The 16,419-nt window shown below is 40.1% G+C and overlaps 1 protein-coding gene across 1 annotated transcript; it reads right to left on the bottom strand.

The window, feature by feature from the left end:
- Positions 1-3,568: 3,568 nt before the first annotated feature.
- Positions 3,569-5,429, bottom strand: LOC107588239 (homeobox protein Dlx1a-like). The gene is made up of 3 exons (XM_016276273.1): positions 5,036-5,429; positions 4,580-4,779; positions 3,569-4,288 (listed from the first exon to the last, which is right to left on the bottom strand). The coding sequence occupies exons 1-3, from the start codon at positions 5,346-5,348 to the stop codon at positions 4,049-4,051; spliced, it is 753 nt and encodes a 250-aa protein (XP_016131759.1). The 5' UTR covers positions 5,349-5,429; the 3' UTR covers positions 3,569-4,048.
- Positions 5,430-16,419: the final 10,990 nt, after the last annotated feature.

Genomic DNA, 16,419 nt, shown 5'->3' with positions numbered 1-16,419 from the left:
TAATACGAATTAATAAACATTGTGATCTATGACCTGATTCCACGACAGAGACTGTAAATATATATATATATATATATATGTATGTAATATATGTATATAAGTCTGGAGCACTATTAGTGAAGTCAGAGATAATTGCTGGAGCATTGAGCTTGTGATCAGAGCGCGCGGGGCCATTTCCTGCTTTGACCAGGCCATTTTTAAAGACCACACATGAAGAGTGTCTAAATTTGTCCCAATAATTGCCGCACCCCCAGCACCTACTGCAATGGTAAGAACTCAATACTCCCAACAGCAGATGCAATGCCAAATCATAGTATTTCTTATATCTCACTTTCTCTTTGTATGCATTTGAGAATGCTGATGTGTTCAAATGTAATTGTTGAAATCTAATTTTGACCCTACATTTGTATCATTCTTCATTTAATCAATACTAGAATTAATAATAAACAAGCAAATTACAATATCAAGGCAAGGGGGTAGAATCCAACGAATAGGCCTATATCCAGGAAGGAACAAAAGAATAGCCATCTGGATATTACAGGAAATATCATTCGCATTGATGCTTTCTGCATCAGAATTTTCTTAAAATGCGCAGTTAAAGCATCAGCCCCAAACAAAAGACACTTTGAACATGTCATTCTTTACCTATCTGCATTTGCCCCCCTCCCAGCCCCAGTCTTTCTTCATCTGTCCCTCCATGAGCGGCACCTGCCCGATTATTCACTTAACACACGGCCTTCAAAAGCAGCCACACAAGAGCAGAAAAGAGCTTATAGCGGCTAAACGAAAGTGAAAAGAAACAAGTGCCCTTATTATCGGAGGAATTACTGTGTTACAGAAACCACCACACGATTAATCGGCGGTTCAGAATGCAGTGAAAAGCTAGAGGTGTCATTAAAAAAGACACAAGACGGCCAAATTTTGCAAGACAAAAAAATATGAAGATTTTTGAACAAGTTTTCGCTAATTTAATATCTGTACGGACTCGAATGTCCAAACACAATTCATAAAAAAAATATATATATATATTTTTTTTTTATGATCAAAATGCTTTTTATTATGTTTGAAAAGCGCGCTATCTGTAGACAACAAATCAGTTTGGATATTAAAACAAGTTTGCTAAATATTGAGATTTTATTTTACAAAACAGGTTGGCTTTTTGCATTGGTTCATTGTATTCAGTTGTCATCAGTTACCTGAGTTTCATTCATTTTTGGCAAAGCAATAAACGTTGCGATGACATTTGTTACTTCTTTCATAAGCAGATTTTTACTGTTCGAGTTTACACATTATACAAGACTCCATGAAACAAAAACAATAAATTAACGTGTCTGGCATAAGCTATAAAACTATTTTTCAATGTGAAACGGAAAAAAAAAACACATGAATTTTAATCAACACAATCATGTTTAGATCCTTCTGCACAAATTATTCAGCACACAACGAAAACGACTATTTCTGTACATTAGAGCTGTCAACACTTCCCATCTAACCGTGATGATAGACGCGTTTATCTAAAAACACTCGGCTTTACAAATTGGGTTCAAATTCGAGGGAAGTGTTTCTATTTTATAGTGCAGCCTCTCATCATAATTTAAAGGACATTTATTTTAAATAAAACATACAAACAGATTTAAAAAAAAGCTGTCAACACTTCCCATCTAACCGTGATGATAGACGCGTTTATCTAAAAACACTCGGCTTTACAAATTGGGTTCAAATTCGAGGGAAGTGTTTCTATTTTATAGTGCAGCCTCTCATCATAATTTAAAGGACATTTATTTTAAATAAAACATACAAACAGATTTAAAAAAAAAAGCAAAATTCTAAATAAGTTATATTTAAATAAACACAAAACGCCATACATACAAAATAACTTTGTTTAAAGATTTCTTTGTTCCCTTTAAAATGGGGAAACTCATACTTGCTCACGGTGTGATTTCTCCCAGCTTTTACGCATTCACCGCGCCGCGGCGAAGCGACTGTATGAGCCCGACGCCGAGCTTTTGGAAATGTGTGATGTTCATGTCGCTCTCGCAGCCCGTAAACCAGCACTGTGTTGTGGATGGACAAACCGGTAATTCCAATTTTCTTACGGAAAATTACAAATGTGCAGAAACTGAAATACACTTCTGACTAGGTACAGTTTCAGGGTTTTTTTGGGGGGTTTTTTACACAACAAAAAAAGTCACTGAAAGGGGGAGAGCAGCTTTGATTTGACCCACTTTCCCGGCATTCCCTTCGATTCAAAAAGAGACTTGTTTCCTCTCTGGTGCAGACGACCCTCGCTCAGTCCACGCTGGCCAGTGTGTCAGCAGGTGTCTTTTTGAGTGTGTCTCCGGATCACATCTGGTCTGTGCTGCGGAGGGCCGCAGAGTGACCGGCCTTGTGTCGGGTCCCCTGAACTGGGCCACTGGCGGAAAGAGGGGCGGGGTTGTTTCAGCAGTCCTGGTTCACATGAGTTGCGGCTGCTGCATAGTGTCCTGGTGTGCTGTGGGATACCATGAGGTGTAACTGGGAATATACGAGGTCGGTGTGGATGTTTTGACGCTGGCTGTTGAGTTCCAGACGGGCGCCACGGATGGAGACCCGGTGGACAGCGCGTTTGCCAAAGCGTTCGCGTCTATTGTTCCACCGCCTTGCTTAATCAGTTTCTTAAACTTGGAGCGTTTATTCTGAAACCAGATCTTCACCTAGAAATAAAGGCAAGGCAAGTCAGAGAGAGCGACAACATCTCGAATCGTTTCTAATTCTCTTTAAATACAGGAACGTCATCGCGAACTTTTACGTTTCCAAATACTTCCCCCAAACAGATGCAACCCTTGATTGCGGGCCCGTGTTGTATAGAGATTTCAAAAAGAACACGCTAAGATGATATAAATAAAACATTTAAGAATGAATCGCTGCGTAAATATGGCAGGTTTGTCGACTCGTTTATAAAATCGAATTCCTTTACGGACAACGCGTAAAAGCCGAGCACATGCCTGTGTCTGCGTGAGCCCCAGGGACGCGGCGAGCTCGGCTCTCTCCGGCAGAGCCAGATACTGAGTTTGCTGGAACCTCCTGTTCAGAGCCTGCAGCTGGAGGCTGGAGTAGATGGTCCGGGGTTTGCGGATCTTTTTGCCTTTCCCGTTGAAACGAACCTCTCCTCCTTCCACCACGGTGTTTTTCTCTGACTCCGGCGCTGGGAGGGAGAAAGAAAAGAAGCTGTCTCACAGACTGTTCATGCAGCGCGGCTCACATCACTGTGCACAAGTTTTACAGGCGGCACTTTAGGTATAATTAGCCTTAATTGCATACATTGTTTATAGCATTACGCAATAAATAATTACCAAGCCTAATAACAGCACATCTGGGCTACTCCAGTCCAACATTCTCGCAGCGTGCCGACAAACGCAGATTTAAAAAAAAAAGCAAAATTCTAAATAAGTTATATTTAAATAAACACAAAACGCCATACATACAAAATAACTTTGTTTAAAGATTTCTTTGTTCCCTTTAAAATGGGGAAACTCATACTTGCTCACGGTGTGATTTCTCCCAGCTTTTACGCATTCACCGCGCCGCGGCGAAGCGACTGTATGAGCCCGACGCCGAGCTTTTGGAAATGTGTGATGTTCATGTCGCTCTCGCAGCCCGTAAACCAGCACTGTGTTGTGGATGGACAAACCGGTAATTCCAATTTTCTTACGGAAAATTACAAATGTGCAGAAACTGAAATACACTTCTGACTAGGTACAGTTTCAGGGTTTTTTTGGGGGGTTTTTTACACAACAAAAAAAGTCACTGAAAGGGGGAGAGCAGCTTTGATTTGACCCACTTTCCCGGCATTCCCTTCGATTCAAAAAGAGACTTGTTTCCTCTCTGGTGCAGACGACCCTCGCTCAGTCCACGCTGGCCAGTGTGTCAGCAGGTGTCTTTTTGAGTGTGTCTCCGGATCACATCTGGTCTGTGCTGCGGAGGGCCGCAGAGTGACCGGCCTTGTGTCGGGTCCCCTGAACTGGGCCACTGGCGGAAAGAGGGGCGGGGTTGTTTCAGCAGTCCTGGTTCACATGAGTTGCGGCTGCTGCATAGTGTCCTGGTGTGCTGTGGGATACCATGAGGTGTAACTGGGAATATACGAGGTCGGTGTGGATGTTTTGACGCTGGCTGTTGAGTTCCAGACGGGCGCCACGGATGGAGACCCGGTGGACAGCGCGTTTGCCAAAGCGTTCGCGTCTATTGTTCCACCGCCTTGCTTAATCAGTTTCTTAAACTTGGAGCGTTTATTCTGAAACCAGATCTTCACCTAGAAATAAAGGCAAGGCAAGTCAGAGAGAGCGACAACATCTCGAATCGTTTCTAATTCTCTTTAAATACAGGAACGTCATCGCGAACTTTTACGTTTCCAAATACTTCCCCCAAACAGATGCAACCCTTGATTGCGGGCCCGTGTTGTATAGAGATTTCAAAAAGAACACGCTAAGATGATATAAATAAAACATTTAAGAATGAATCGCTGCGTAAATATGGCAGGTTTGTCGACTCGTTTATAAAATCGAATTCCTTTACGGACAACGCGTAAAAGCCGAGCACATGCCTGTGTCTGCGTGAGCCCCAGGGACGCGGCGAGCTCGGCTCTCTCCGGCAGAGCCAGATACTGAGTTTGCTGGAACCTCCTGTTCAGAGCCTGCAGCTGGAGGCTGGAGTAGATGGTCCGGGGTTTGCGGATCTTTTTGCCTTTCCCGTTGAAACGAACCTCTCCTCCTTCCACCACGGTGTTTTTCTCTGACTCCGGCGCTGGGAGGGAGAAAGAAAAGAAGCTGTCTCACAGACTGTTCATGCAGCGCGGCTCACATCACTGTGCACAAGTTTTACAGGCGGCACTTTAGGTATAATTAGCCTTAATTGCATACATTGTTTATAGCATTACGCAATAAATAATTACCAAGCCTAATAACAGCACATCTGGGCTACTCCAGCCCAACATTCTCGCAGCGTGCCGACAAACGCAACGACCAGCGAAGACCAAAGACATGCACGCAGCATTTCTTACCTGGGTCCTCCAGTCTGGTCTGCGCCAAAGCCGAGTTGTTTGGGTAAGTCTGCACGGTGCTGAGGTACGGACTGGAGGAATGGCTACCGACCGAGTTGACGTATGGATAAGGCAGAGATCTGGGGAAGGACGGAGCCGGGCTGTATGCGCTGTCGTGCTGCGGGTGTCCGGAGGAGTGTAAACAGTGCATTGAATAATGTCCGTGGCTCATGGATGAAGGCGACATTTGCTGACTCGGTGGCCCAAATTCCATGAACACGTTCTTTCCTGAGACTGGGCTGTTTAGACTCTCTGGTATTGTAGACATGGTCATGTCTCTCGCTCTCTCTCTCCCTGCTTTTTTGTTTTCTTCTATGATCCGAGTGAAGGATGGATCCCAATTTAAGCTCCACTGATTTTTTCACTTTCCATTCATAAGAAAATGTAGTTTGTCTCTGTGAAAAGTCTAGGTACGATGCTGTGGATCCACGCAAACTCGCTCAAAGGTTTGAATCAGGGGATCATGAATATTTATCCAAGGTGCTCTCTGATTGGTCCACTCCCTCCAAGAGCGACGCGGATTGGTAATCCGAGGGTCGGGTCCGACGGACCTGATAAACTCAAGAAATAAGACCAACCTGTGACTCTATTGTGCAATGCTAATGTAGAAGTTTAGGGAATGGACCGAGACACATAGGCCGTAGGCTATGCGGAGGGCTCAAACACCTTCCTGCCGAACCACAAATCTGACCACACACAATGCAAAATATCATCATCATATTTTGAGATTCGGTTTTGAAATTTGGTTTTGTTATTTAACACAGAAATAATACTGGGCATTAAAATGAATCAACAGAACTGAACAAACATGTTCTTTCAGTAACAGTTTGGTTTCACATGATCATGCCATGGCCTTATTATTATTATATTGATTTATTGAACAATTTACAAATAAATAAGTCACAACAACAAACACAATTCTATGACATAAAAAAGAAAAAAGGTCGATTTGATGATCAAGTTTAGCATGCTCCTGAATTTTCTGCTGGTCACGGCTTCTTGAACACAGCATTTAACACCGAACAAATATGATTAAGTACATGTATAAATGTCTCCAAGCAAAGATGAATTACTTTGATGATTCATTTGGTTAAAATGCTAGTCTCAAGTGCTCGAAGACACAGCTGAAACCAGCTAAATTAGCATAACACTGTTGTTTAATTTTCATACGCATAATTAGCTGTGTATTTAACACTTGCAGTGTTGTGCAGACCCACATTACTCGCGCGCGCGTGGGTTGAATTATTGCGCGTGGGGATCAGAGAAACAGGTCGGTGTTGATAACAGCTCCTGTTATTTGGTGAATTCCTTTCAGTTCTGGATTTGGTTGACGTTGCAGTGTTTTTGGTTGATATTGTACCGTTATTGTAGATTTTAGTTTTTAGATATGAACCTTAAGTGCGATTAATCCACATGTGGCAGGCCCAATGATGCAGGAAACGGTAAATAAATAAAATTAAATAAAAAAAACATGAAAACAAATAAACAACTAACACATCTACACCTAGGTAAAATATTGATTCCACGTTTACCTGCATTTATAAGTTTGCACTGCATTCTTCCACGTCTACTAATATCACAACAATAAAACACAATTTCACTTTAGATCGAATAAACTCAAAAGTACATTTATCTACTTACTGAACCACTGAAAATCTTTAAAATAGCTTTTTTCCCCAAAGAAAAAAAATCGTGGTTGCGTAGCCTAATTAAAACTGTATATCCGACAAAAACACCAAAGTTAAAAATCATCTAATCGTTTTGATATTAATTATTTGGCTAATGAATTCAAATACATTTTACCACTACATTTGGAAATTGTGGAGCAGAGTTATCTGCCTGCCATTCAACTGAACATGGGCCTTATTCTTTGCTTCCCGATTTCATTATTTAAATAATGTTGCTTATTTATAATCTGTCAAACCTTTTTAAAGAACAATCATCATTTCGGTACGGTTTGGATAAATGTGATAACTGTGACATTAAAATATTGGTGTACAATTATAAACGGCGACGCATAAAAAGACTGAAACAGCTGTAACCGATTGTAACATTTCTCCCATGTGTAGCTTTTCCAGAAGCATGTTTCATGACAGAGCAAAACGACACAGCAATTCAATCAAACGTTTTGGTTAGATATTCGAGAGTAATGCGAGCTGATGTTCTATCCGTTTTAAAGCTAACAAAAATTGCAATAGAAACGTGAAGAGAAAAATAAAGCGCTCATTTTCACACGAAGCAGAAGAGAATGAGATCGGTACCGTTTGTGTGCGACTCCCAGTTGAACACGGATCACACCTCCACATCCTCCTCTCGTTTCCATCTCTCTTTCTCAGTCTCTGCGGTCTTCTTTTCCCCCAGTCTTCCTCGAAATGCTCATAATCTCCACATGTGTTCACTCATAGTAAAATACAGTGAAATCAGAAAAACCTGGAATAAGAAAAACAAAGAAAAATGTCACTGGCACCAACACGATGCGCGGATGATATGGACTGAGAACCACGTCTGACAAATACCTGTTAGATATCCACCATCCTAAAAACTGTCCAATCTAAAGCGATTTGTATTTCAAATGACATTCGCAATCTACCTCGGGGATCCTTCATCAGTAGCGAAAATAGTGAGAGTATTACAGCCGATAATTATATCATTCAGAACGCACTGAACAAGTTCCACGTGTTTGTTGCCTTCATCTAAATTTATAAGATGCACATAAAGTGTTATAAATAAGGACAGCAAATTTCACGTAGAACAAACAAAACTATAGCTTCAATATTTTTGATAACTAGGCTACACATATTCCCAAACGTGAACAATTGGATTTGCTCTCATATTATCAATCGTTCGTAATAACGCAAACACATTATTATTAGTATTATTATTAATGGATATAATGTGTAGCATCTTAGTATAAGCAACAATAATACATTCATGAATTAGATCTCCAGATCTAAAGGAAAGACATCAGAATCGACGTGGGAAATCGGCAAAATGGTATATTAATAAAACGCTAAAAAGGAAGGTCCTCTTCCAAATGACTTGATAGTTAACTAAAGATGTATGTTTTGTATGCTGAACTGCTTTTCTCCCTTTGCACTAAGCTCCTGTTTTATTATAGAATTAAAAAATATATATATATATCTGTTTAGCACCAAAAGGTTCTGTTATCCGTACAACAAATCTGGAACTATTTAGAACCATTTTCAAGAGTGGTTTTAATTAAAGGAGAACCGAAAAACGCTGGTCTCTATTACATGAGATATTGATATCGCAGAACAGTATCTTACTCTCCATGTGGTCAGTCTCTTAATAATTATACTGCCCACCGTGTCAGGATGAAACCACAGCAGTTTTCTGTTTAGACGCAACTCAAATAAAGCAGCATGTGAGATGATGAGTTAGAGCACTTTCCAGAGAAGAGGATCATCAAGAATGAGAGTCAAACACCTGCTATGTTGCCCTGATTTAGTGCACCACACCAGTTCAGGCCCACTCAGTGTGTGTGTGTGTGTGTGTGTGTGCTTTCACAAGACGCAGAAGAGAAGGAGACCGGTACCGTTTGTGTGCGACACCATCTCTCTTTTCCCCAGTCTTCCTCGAAATGGTCATGATCTCCACATGTGTTCACGCACATCCCGTCATAATAAAATACAGTGAAGTCAGAAAAACCTCGGACAAGAAAAACTCCAGAATATTGCACAAAAATGTCACTGGCACCAACACGATGCGCACATGATATGGACTGACGACCACATTTGACAAATACCTGTTAGATGTCCACCTTCCTCCAAATAGTCCAATTTAAAGCCATCTGTATTTCAAATGACATTCGCAATCAACCTCGGGGATCCTCATCAATAGCGACAATAATGAGAGTATCACAGCCGATAATTATCACCATTCAGAACCAACTGAACACGTGTTTATTGTCTTCGATTATTCTGAATTTAGGAGATACGCATATATAAAGTGTTATACGGAATAAGGACAGCAAATTTCATGTAACAAGACTAGCTTCAAATTCGATAATTACACGTGTCAAATTATTCATTTAGCAAATGCTCTCATTTGATCAATGATTTATAATAATGCAATGACATTCTTATTATTATTGAATATGATTTGTAACATTTTAGCATAGCAACGATAATACATTTATTAGTTAGATCTCCAGATCTAAAGTAAAGACAGAATCTGTCTTTAATGGTATTTTAATAAAACAAATTATTTAACGATATTAATAGAAGGTAACTTTAGAATCATGTTTCACTAATCTGAATTGCTTTTTTTTCCTGCACTAGGCTTCTATTTTATTGTAGAATCTTTCAACAAATCTATTGATTTGTTTCTATTTTGCTAGTCATACAACTTAAAAACCAAATCGGATATATTTAGAGCCATTTTCAAGAGTGGTTTTTAATTTTAAAGGACGACAGAAAAGCGTTGGTCTCTCTTAAATGAAATATTGACATCACAGTACAGTATGTTACTATCCATGTGGTCAGTCCTATAATAATTACACAGCTCAGTTCAACTGCCCACCGTGTCAGGATGAAACCACAGCAGTTTTCTGTTTAGACGCAACTCAAATAAAGCAGCATGTGAGATGATGAGTTAGAGCACTTTCCAGAGAAGAGGATCATCAAGAATGAGAGTCAAACACCTGCTATGTTGCCCTGATTTAGTGCACCACACCAGTTCAGGCCCACTCAGTGTGTGTGTGTGTGTGTGTGTGTGCGCTTCAGATACAGACATGAGCTGACAAAATGCTTCAAATAGAGACAATTGGGTTTATGGTCTCATCTGTCCTTTCAGCAGGGTCTGATTCTGAACTGTAAAGGGACTTCCGAATTTGCGCCTGGAATAAATTTCAGGCAGAGTTCCTGATTAGTTTCTGTTTTTGGTGGCACAGGATTCTTTTTTAATTGTTTCAATATGAATCTCTCCTACCAGCTCTCTGGTTAGTGTGACCCATGAGATGTCCTGTTGATAAAGTGTTCCTGAGAACCAAACCCCAAGTCCGGACAGATGTCTAATTACTTAAAAAAAAAAAAGAAAAAAAAAATTGTCCACAGATTTTAAGACAACATCACAATGGAACTGAGAATAAATTACAAGCAAATACATTTTCATGGATGTAGTGTAATAAGACAGTTAAAAATGTATTTTTAAAAATAATAATAACAATTAATTATGCATAATTACATGCAACTAACCCTAAGCCAAACCCTAATCATAACCCTATCATATAGTAAGTACATGTAGTTTATTAATATTACTCAGTACTTATATGTACTATAAAAAGGACACCTTAAAAAAAGTGTAACCAAAATGTATACTACTGAATATGTACTGGATATTCATATATTGTCAGGTGAGCACAGTGCTTCTGTGTTAGTATCTGTTGATGACACTCATCTGCTTTATGTTCTGGTTTCCAGCGATCTAAACAGGGTCAAGAACATTTTTAGTCAATTGTTGATGACTAGATCGGCTGAATCAAACGTGAACCATTCATTTACATCAGCTTCCAAACTGGACAAAGTAAACTTGCCATTTGGTGTGCTTTGCAGTAGATAAGTTATGACAAAAATAAGTTGTAGTGCATTACATAAGCTCTAATTCAGTCTACACTTCATGTGTTTGCCTCATGTGAAAGGGCATCCTACTGACAGATCCTACTTTATGATGGAGGGGTATTTCAAATTAAAGAGACAGAGCACTTATGAAACGGAATATGATCCCATTATCATATTAGCTGAACACACACACATTCACACTGAAAATGACATTGTAAAAAAGCCCTAGACTCCATTTAGTTTTCCTCCAACACATACTTGGACTGAACAAATCAGATTTAAGTGGAGCTGTTTAAAATGTTATTAAGCCAGCATTAACACTGACATCTCAACCGAATATGTCGGTGCTCTGTGTTTGGGAATGTATATTGGTCCAGTATTTACCCAGGGACTTACAATTACAGCTTATTTACAAAGCGACACACACCCGCTCATATGAATTCACCCCTGTGCTTTCCTAGCAGCAGCAAGGACACACAGTGCCAGATTCGATCAGACATAATGATCCAATTTCAGAGTATCTGATCAATCCTGATGATAAAACAGCTGTGGGTTTTCTGGGTTTCTCTTGGAGGGTTTTAAGCAGGTAGCACCTTCAATTTGCTGCTCCATTGAATTCCAATGGACAGAGACACTGTGAGAGTATTTGTTGCGACTGAGAGCAACATGTGTGTGAGAGAGAGGACACTCTGAGGTGTAACCACAGATTACTGTGTCAATCAGTATGAACGGTTTAGTGTGGTTAAAATAATGCACTTGCTGGCTTTGTAACGTTTTGTTTCCATTAGAACATCAAAGACTGAGAACAATGATTTTTTTGTTGTTGACATAATTAAACAATTTGATCACTAATTTTTTTCTAAAGTGTGACAATGAAATATTTTGCAAATAATAAATGCACAACTCTTCTTATATTCCCAAAATTTCAGTTGTTTGGATATGCACTCAGGTGTTTTTTGTATAGTGCTTTTTCTGTTTCAACCATAAAATAAAAATGTTTCCCTTTTTTTTTTTTTTGTAATGCATAATCTTTAGCATTTTATGCCTTTAACCAATCTCTAAAAATAACAGCTAATGAACCCTTGAACGTGCAGATACAACTCTTTGGAGATCAATTCAGAACAGAATCAGTTGAATTTTATTTTTAAATTAATTTTAAACGTGGAGAATGTTAAACATTTCAGATATTTCATTTAAAACAATGTAATTTATGTTTGCATACTATATGTACTGAGATCACTGATTCATTTCAGTTATTCGTACTCTTTTACTTACACTTGATTTGCTGATTTATTGATTTATTTTTTCAGCTTCAGCTGACGGGTCTCATCACTTCTTGTTTTGCTTTGGGAGAACATTCACACAAAAATGTCTGCAGAGCTAGAGGCCAGTGGTTCACACAGAAGTGCACACATAATCACATAATATGTTTTCTCCAGTCATGAGTTCTGCAGCATTTTCCTGTAATGTGTTCATTTGTTGACAGTGTAATATTACATTATCATAACACTGTATTATAGAAAGGTATGCATTCCTTTGAATCATTTTTATGTCATGAAGGTAAACTTGCCATTTGGTGTGCTTTGCAGTAGATAAGTTATGACCAAAATAAGTTGTAGTGCACTACATAAGCTCTAATTCAGTCTACACTTCATGTGTTTGCCTCATGTGAAAGGGCATCCTACTGACAGATCCTACTTTATGATGGAGGGGTATTTCAAATTAAAGAGACAGAGCACTTATGAAACGTAATATGATCCCATTATCATATTAGCTGAACACACACACACATTCACACTGAAAATGACATTGTAAAAAAGCCCTAGACTCCATTTAGTTTTCCTCCAACACATACTTGGACTGAACAAATCAGATTTAAGTGGAGCTGTTTAAAATGTTATTAAGCCAGCATTAACACTGACATCTCAACCGAATATGTCGGTGCTCTGTGTTTGGGAATGTATATTGGTCCAGTATTTACCCAGGGACTTACAATTACAGCTTATTTACAAAGCGACACACACCCGCTCATATGAATTCACCCCTGTGCTTTCCTAGCAGCAGCAAGGACACACAGTGCCAGATTCGATCAGACGTAATGATCCAATTTCAGAGTATCTGATCAATCCTGATGATAAAACAGCTGTGGGTTTTCTGGGTTTCTCTTGGAGGGTTTTAAGCAGGTAGCACCTTCAATTTGCTGCTCCATTGAATTCCAATGGACAGAGACACTGTGAGAGTATTTGTTGCGACTGAGAGCAACATGTGTGTGAGAGAGAGGACACTCTGAGGTGTAACCACAGATTACTGTGTCAATCAGTATGAACGGTTTAGTGTGATGTTAAAATAATGCACTTGCTGGCTTTGTAACGTTTTGTTTCCATTAGAACATCAAAGACTGAGAACAATGATTTTTTTGTTGTTGACATAATTAAACAATTTGATCACTAATTTTTTTCTAAAGTGTGACAATGAAATATTTTGCAAATAATAAATGCACAACTCTTCTTATATTCCCAAAATTTCAGTTGTTTGGATATGCACTCAGGTGTTTTTTGTATAGTGCTTTTTCTGTTTCAACCATAAAATAAAAATGTTTCCCTTTTTTTTTTTTTTGTAATGCATAATCTTTAGCATTTTATGCCTTTAACCAATCTCTAAAAATAACAGCTAATGAACCCTTGAACGTGCAGATACAACTCTTTGGAGATCAATTCAGAACAGAATCAGTTGAATTTTATTTTTAAATTAATTTTAAACGTGGAGAATGTTAAACATTTCAGATATTTCATTTAAAACAATGTAATTTATGTTTGCATACTATATGTACTGAGATCACTGATTCATTTCAGTTATTCGTACTCTTTTACTTACACTTGATTTGCTGATTTATTGATTTATTTTTTCAGCTTCAGCTGACGGGTCTCATCACTTCTTGTTTTGCTTTGGGAGAACATTCACACAAAAATGTCTGCAGAGCTAGAGGCCAGTGGTTCACACAGAAGTGCACACATAATCACATAATATGTTTTCTCCAGTCATGAGTTCTGCAGCATTTTCCTGTAATGTGTTCATTTGTTGACAGTGTAATATTACATTATCATAACACTGTATTATAGAAAGGTATGCATTCCTTTGAATCATTTTTATGTCATGTTTACTGAAACATATAAATAAATAGCTGTGTTCTACCCATCATTACGGTTTTCTGAGCAGGCTTCATTTGGGAAAAGATCACCCGGCCTTTAAAAGACCATTCATTCCCTAAAATATGAAATGTTGCAGCAAATGACAGGTGCGCGTGTCACACTATTACCAAAACACACGGCTGTGATTCAGCAGCGGTTCTGTGGGCGATTGGACGGGATCAGCTCGGAATCTTCTGCTACCTGCTAATCTACACCCATCACTCACCTGGGCCGCAGGTGAGGGTAAGCGGAGACCGCACAGCGCGCACGGGAGAGACGAGCCAACAGCCTCCATCATTACGACAGCAGCAGGGGTCAGAACAGCCTGCCCAGCATCCCCCCACCTGCCCCAAAATTGCCCTCCAAAAATGACCAATTACCTGAGTTAGGTGCTACTGGGAGAAATAGAAAAATCAGCCCCAATATATGGTTACTTAATGCATCGACAAGGAGGAAAAGAAATGACTGTGGAATTGTCACTTGAGGTATTTTTGCTTGTTGTGTCTCCAGGCTCGAGACAGGCAGTCATCACATCTTCAAAGTATGCAGCAAATTAAAATCAATAAAAGTCACGGCCTGGCAAAACAGAACCATTTGGACCCGCCGAGGCCAGCGGATGATTTCAAACAGCTGCATCTGCACCCACTGCCTGTGTAGCATTGCTTTATTTAGGTTGCTCCCTTGCGCATATTGAAACAAGGTTTGATTACACCGTCGCAAATGCACTTCCCATTGACCAATTAATGGCCCCACAAAGACTGGCAACATGCAAATTCTGTAATGAAATAATGAGGCGCTGCTGAAGGGGTTCTCCATCTCCTTTGGGGTTTTGTTCGGAGTTAAGCCTCAAACAAAGACGGGGGAGAGGTCAGTACTCCAGCACACCTGAACACGTTCCCCTCTCCCCTTGATCTCCCAAGGCAGCACGCCATTAGTCTTAATAATGGGAAATTGTCATGTTGATACAAGTCTCTCTCTCTTTGAGAACAAGTTGTAGGTGGAAGCTTCATTTATTTCAAAGTTCTTTGTGCCGAAAGGCCAGGGACGGTGCTTTTGTGGTGGGGAAGAGGAAAAAGGTGCTGGATGCTCTTTCCATAGTCAAGATAATTATCCCCACTGTGACCTTAATGATCCGCCCTTCTCCCCCAGCGACTTCTACAGCGCTCCTCATCCCCTCGATGCCCGCCTCCCCCCTCCGTGCCCTGTGTCAGGGAATATGAAAACCCCTATAATGAAACCATTTTGGCTGATGGAAAAAGGGCTCCTCGAGCTGCACTTGCCACAAAGACGGCTCAATTATGTGAGTAATTGTGATAATTTTCCATCCATTCATGGCTCTTTCTGAAAGGCAAGGGAAGAGAGGAGAAAACAGAGAGACACTGAAAGGGAAATTACACAGACAATGTCGGGTGTGAAAATTGTTACACAAAAATGACTGTAAGAAAAGTGTAAGTCTATAAATAAATATGTTAATGCACAAACAAAAGGAGCTCGCTCGGATAGATGACCGCTATGGGGGAATAATGCCGAGATGAAAGTACGTGTGCAGCTGTCTGAAAATTAAAGCTCTTTCGACTTCCTATTGACAAAGCTGAGCCCCTAAAAAAGCTCCCCAGTGGTTAGAGATCATTTGGAGCCCTGTGACAGGAAAAAGGATAATTACCTCTCTGAGAGAGGCAGGCGGACTGACGCGCCCTTCAGACGCACCGCTGAATGCAGGAGCTTGATAGAAGGCAGGGAGAATAATTTTGTGCTTTGCTGTTTCTTTTCTTCCACGGTACATGTTTTGTTGGGTGGAAGACAAGGCGGCGAGCGGCGCTGAGTGCATTAAACCCTGGGTGTTCGCAAATATAAGGTTCCTCCATCCATCATCTCGTACCTAGAGAAGAACTCTGAAATGCATTAAAATGTCTCCTCCATTCTGCCGGCAGACAGCAGAGGCACCGAGATACTGCATTAGGCCTCTGTTTCCCAGCGGGAGACAGATTAAACATTTCCTCACAATGCTAAAGGACTCTTCTCGAAGAAAGAGCTCAGTAATTTCTCTCCCTCGCTCTCACTCTCTATGAAGAAAATTCATTCTGCGTCATTTCACAAATGATACATGTAAATGCCGAGTAATTCATATTCATAACCTGCGATCATAGTTCTGCAATGAAACTTGCTTTTTACGGGGGGCAAAGTGGAAAGGGAGAAGGCGAAAGTATTCAAATATTTACTCTTCTAAAGCGGAAATGTACACAGACTGAGACTAAGATCTGTTGAAAAAAACAGCATATACTGGTTAGGTATGTTTTGACGCTGGGATGCTGGTTTATGCTGGTCCTTTTGCTGGTTTATGCTGGTCATGTGCTGGCAAAGGACCAGCGTAAGCTTAAAAAAGGACCAGCAAAGGACCAGCTTAAGCCAGCAAAGGACCAGTTTCAACAAGCAAAGGACCAGCATAAACCAGCAAAGGACCAGCTTAAACCAGCAAAGGACCAGCATAAACCAGCAAAGTACCAGTTTAAACCAGAAAAGGACCAGTTTAAACCAGCAAAGGACCAGCATAAACAAGCAAAGGACCAGCTTAAACCAG

This window comes from Sinocyclocheilus grahami, unplaced genomic scaffold (genome assembly GCF_001515645.1).
Source record: "Sinocyclocheilus grahami isolate Dianchi unplaced genomic scaffold, SAMN03320097.WGS_v1.1 scaffold100.1, whole genome shotgun sequence".
Lineage (NCBI taxonomy): Eukaryota > Metazoa > Chordata > Actinopteri > Cypriniformes > Cyprinidae > Sinocyclocheilus > Sinocyclocheilus grahami.
Note: the sequence above shows the minus strand (reverse complement) of the source record. Positions and strands in the feature narration are given on the sequence as shown.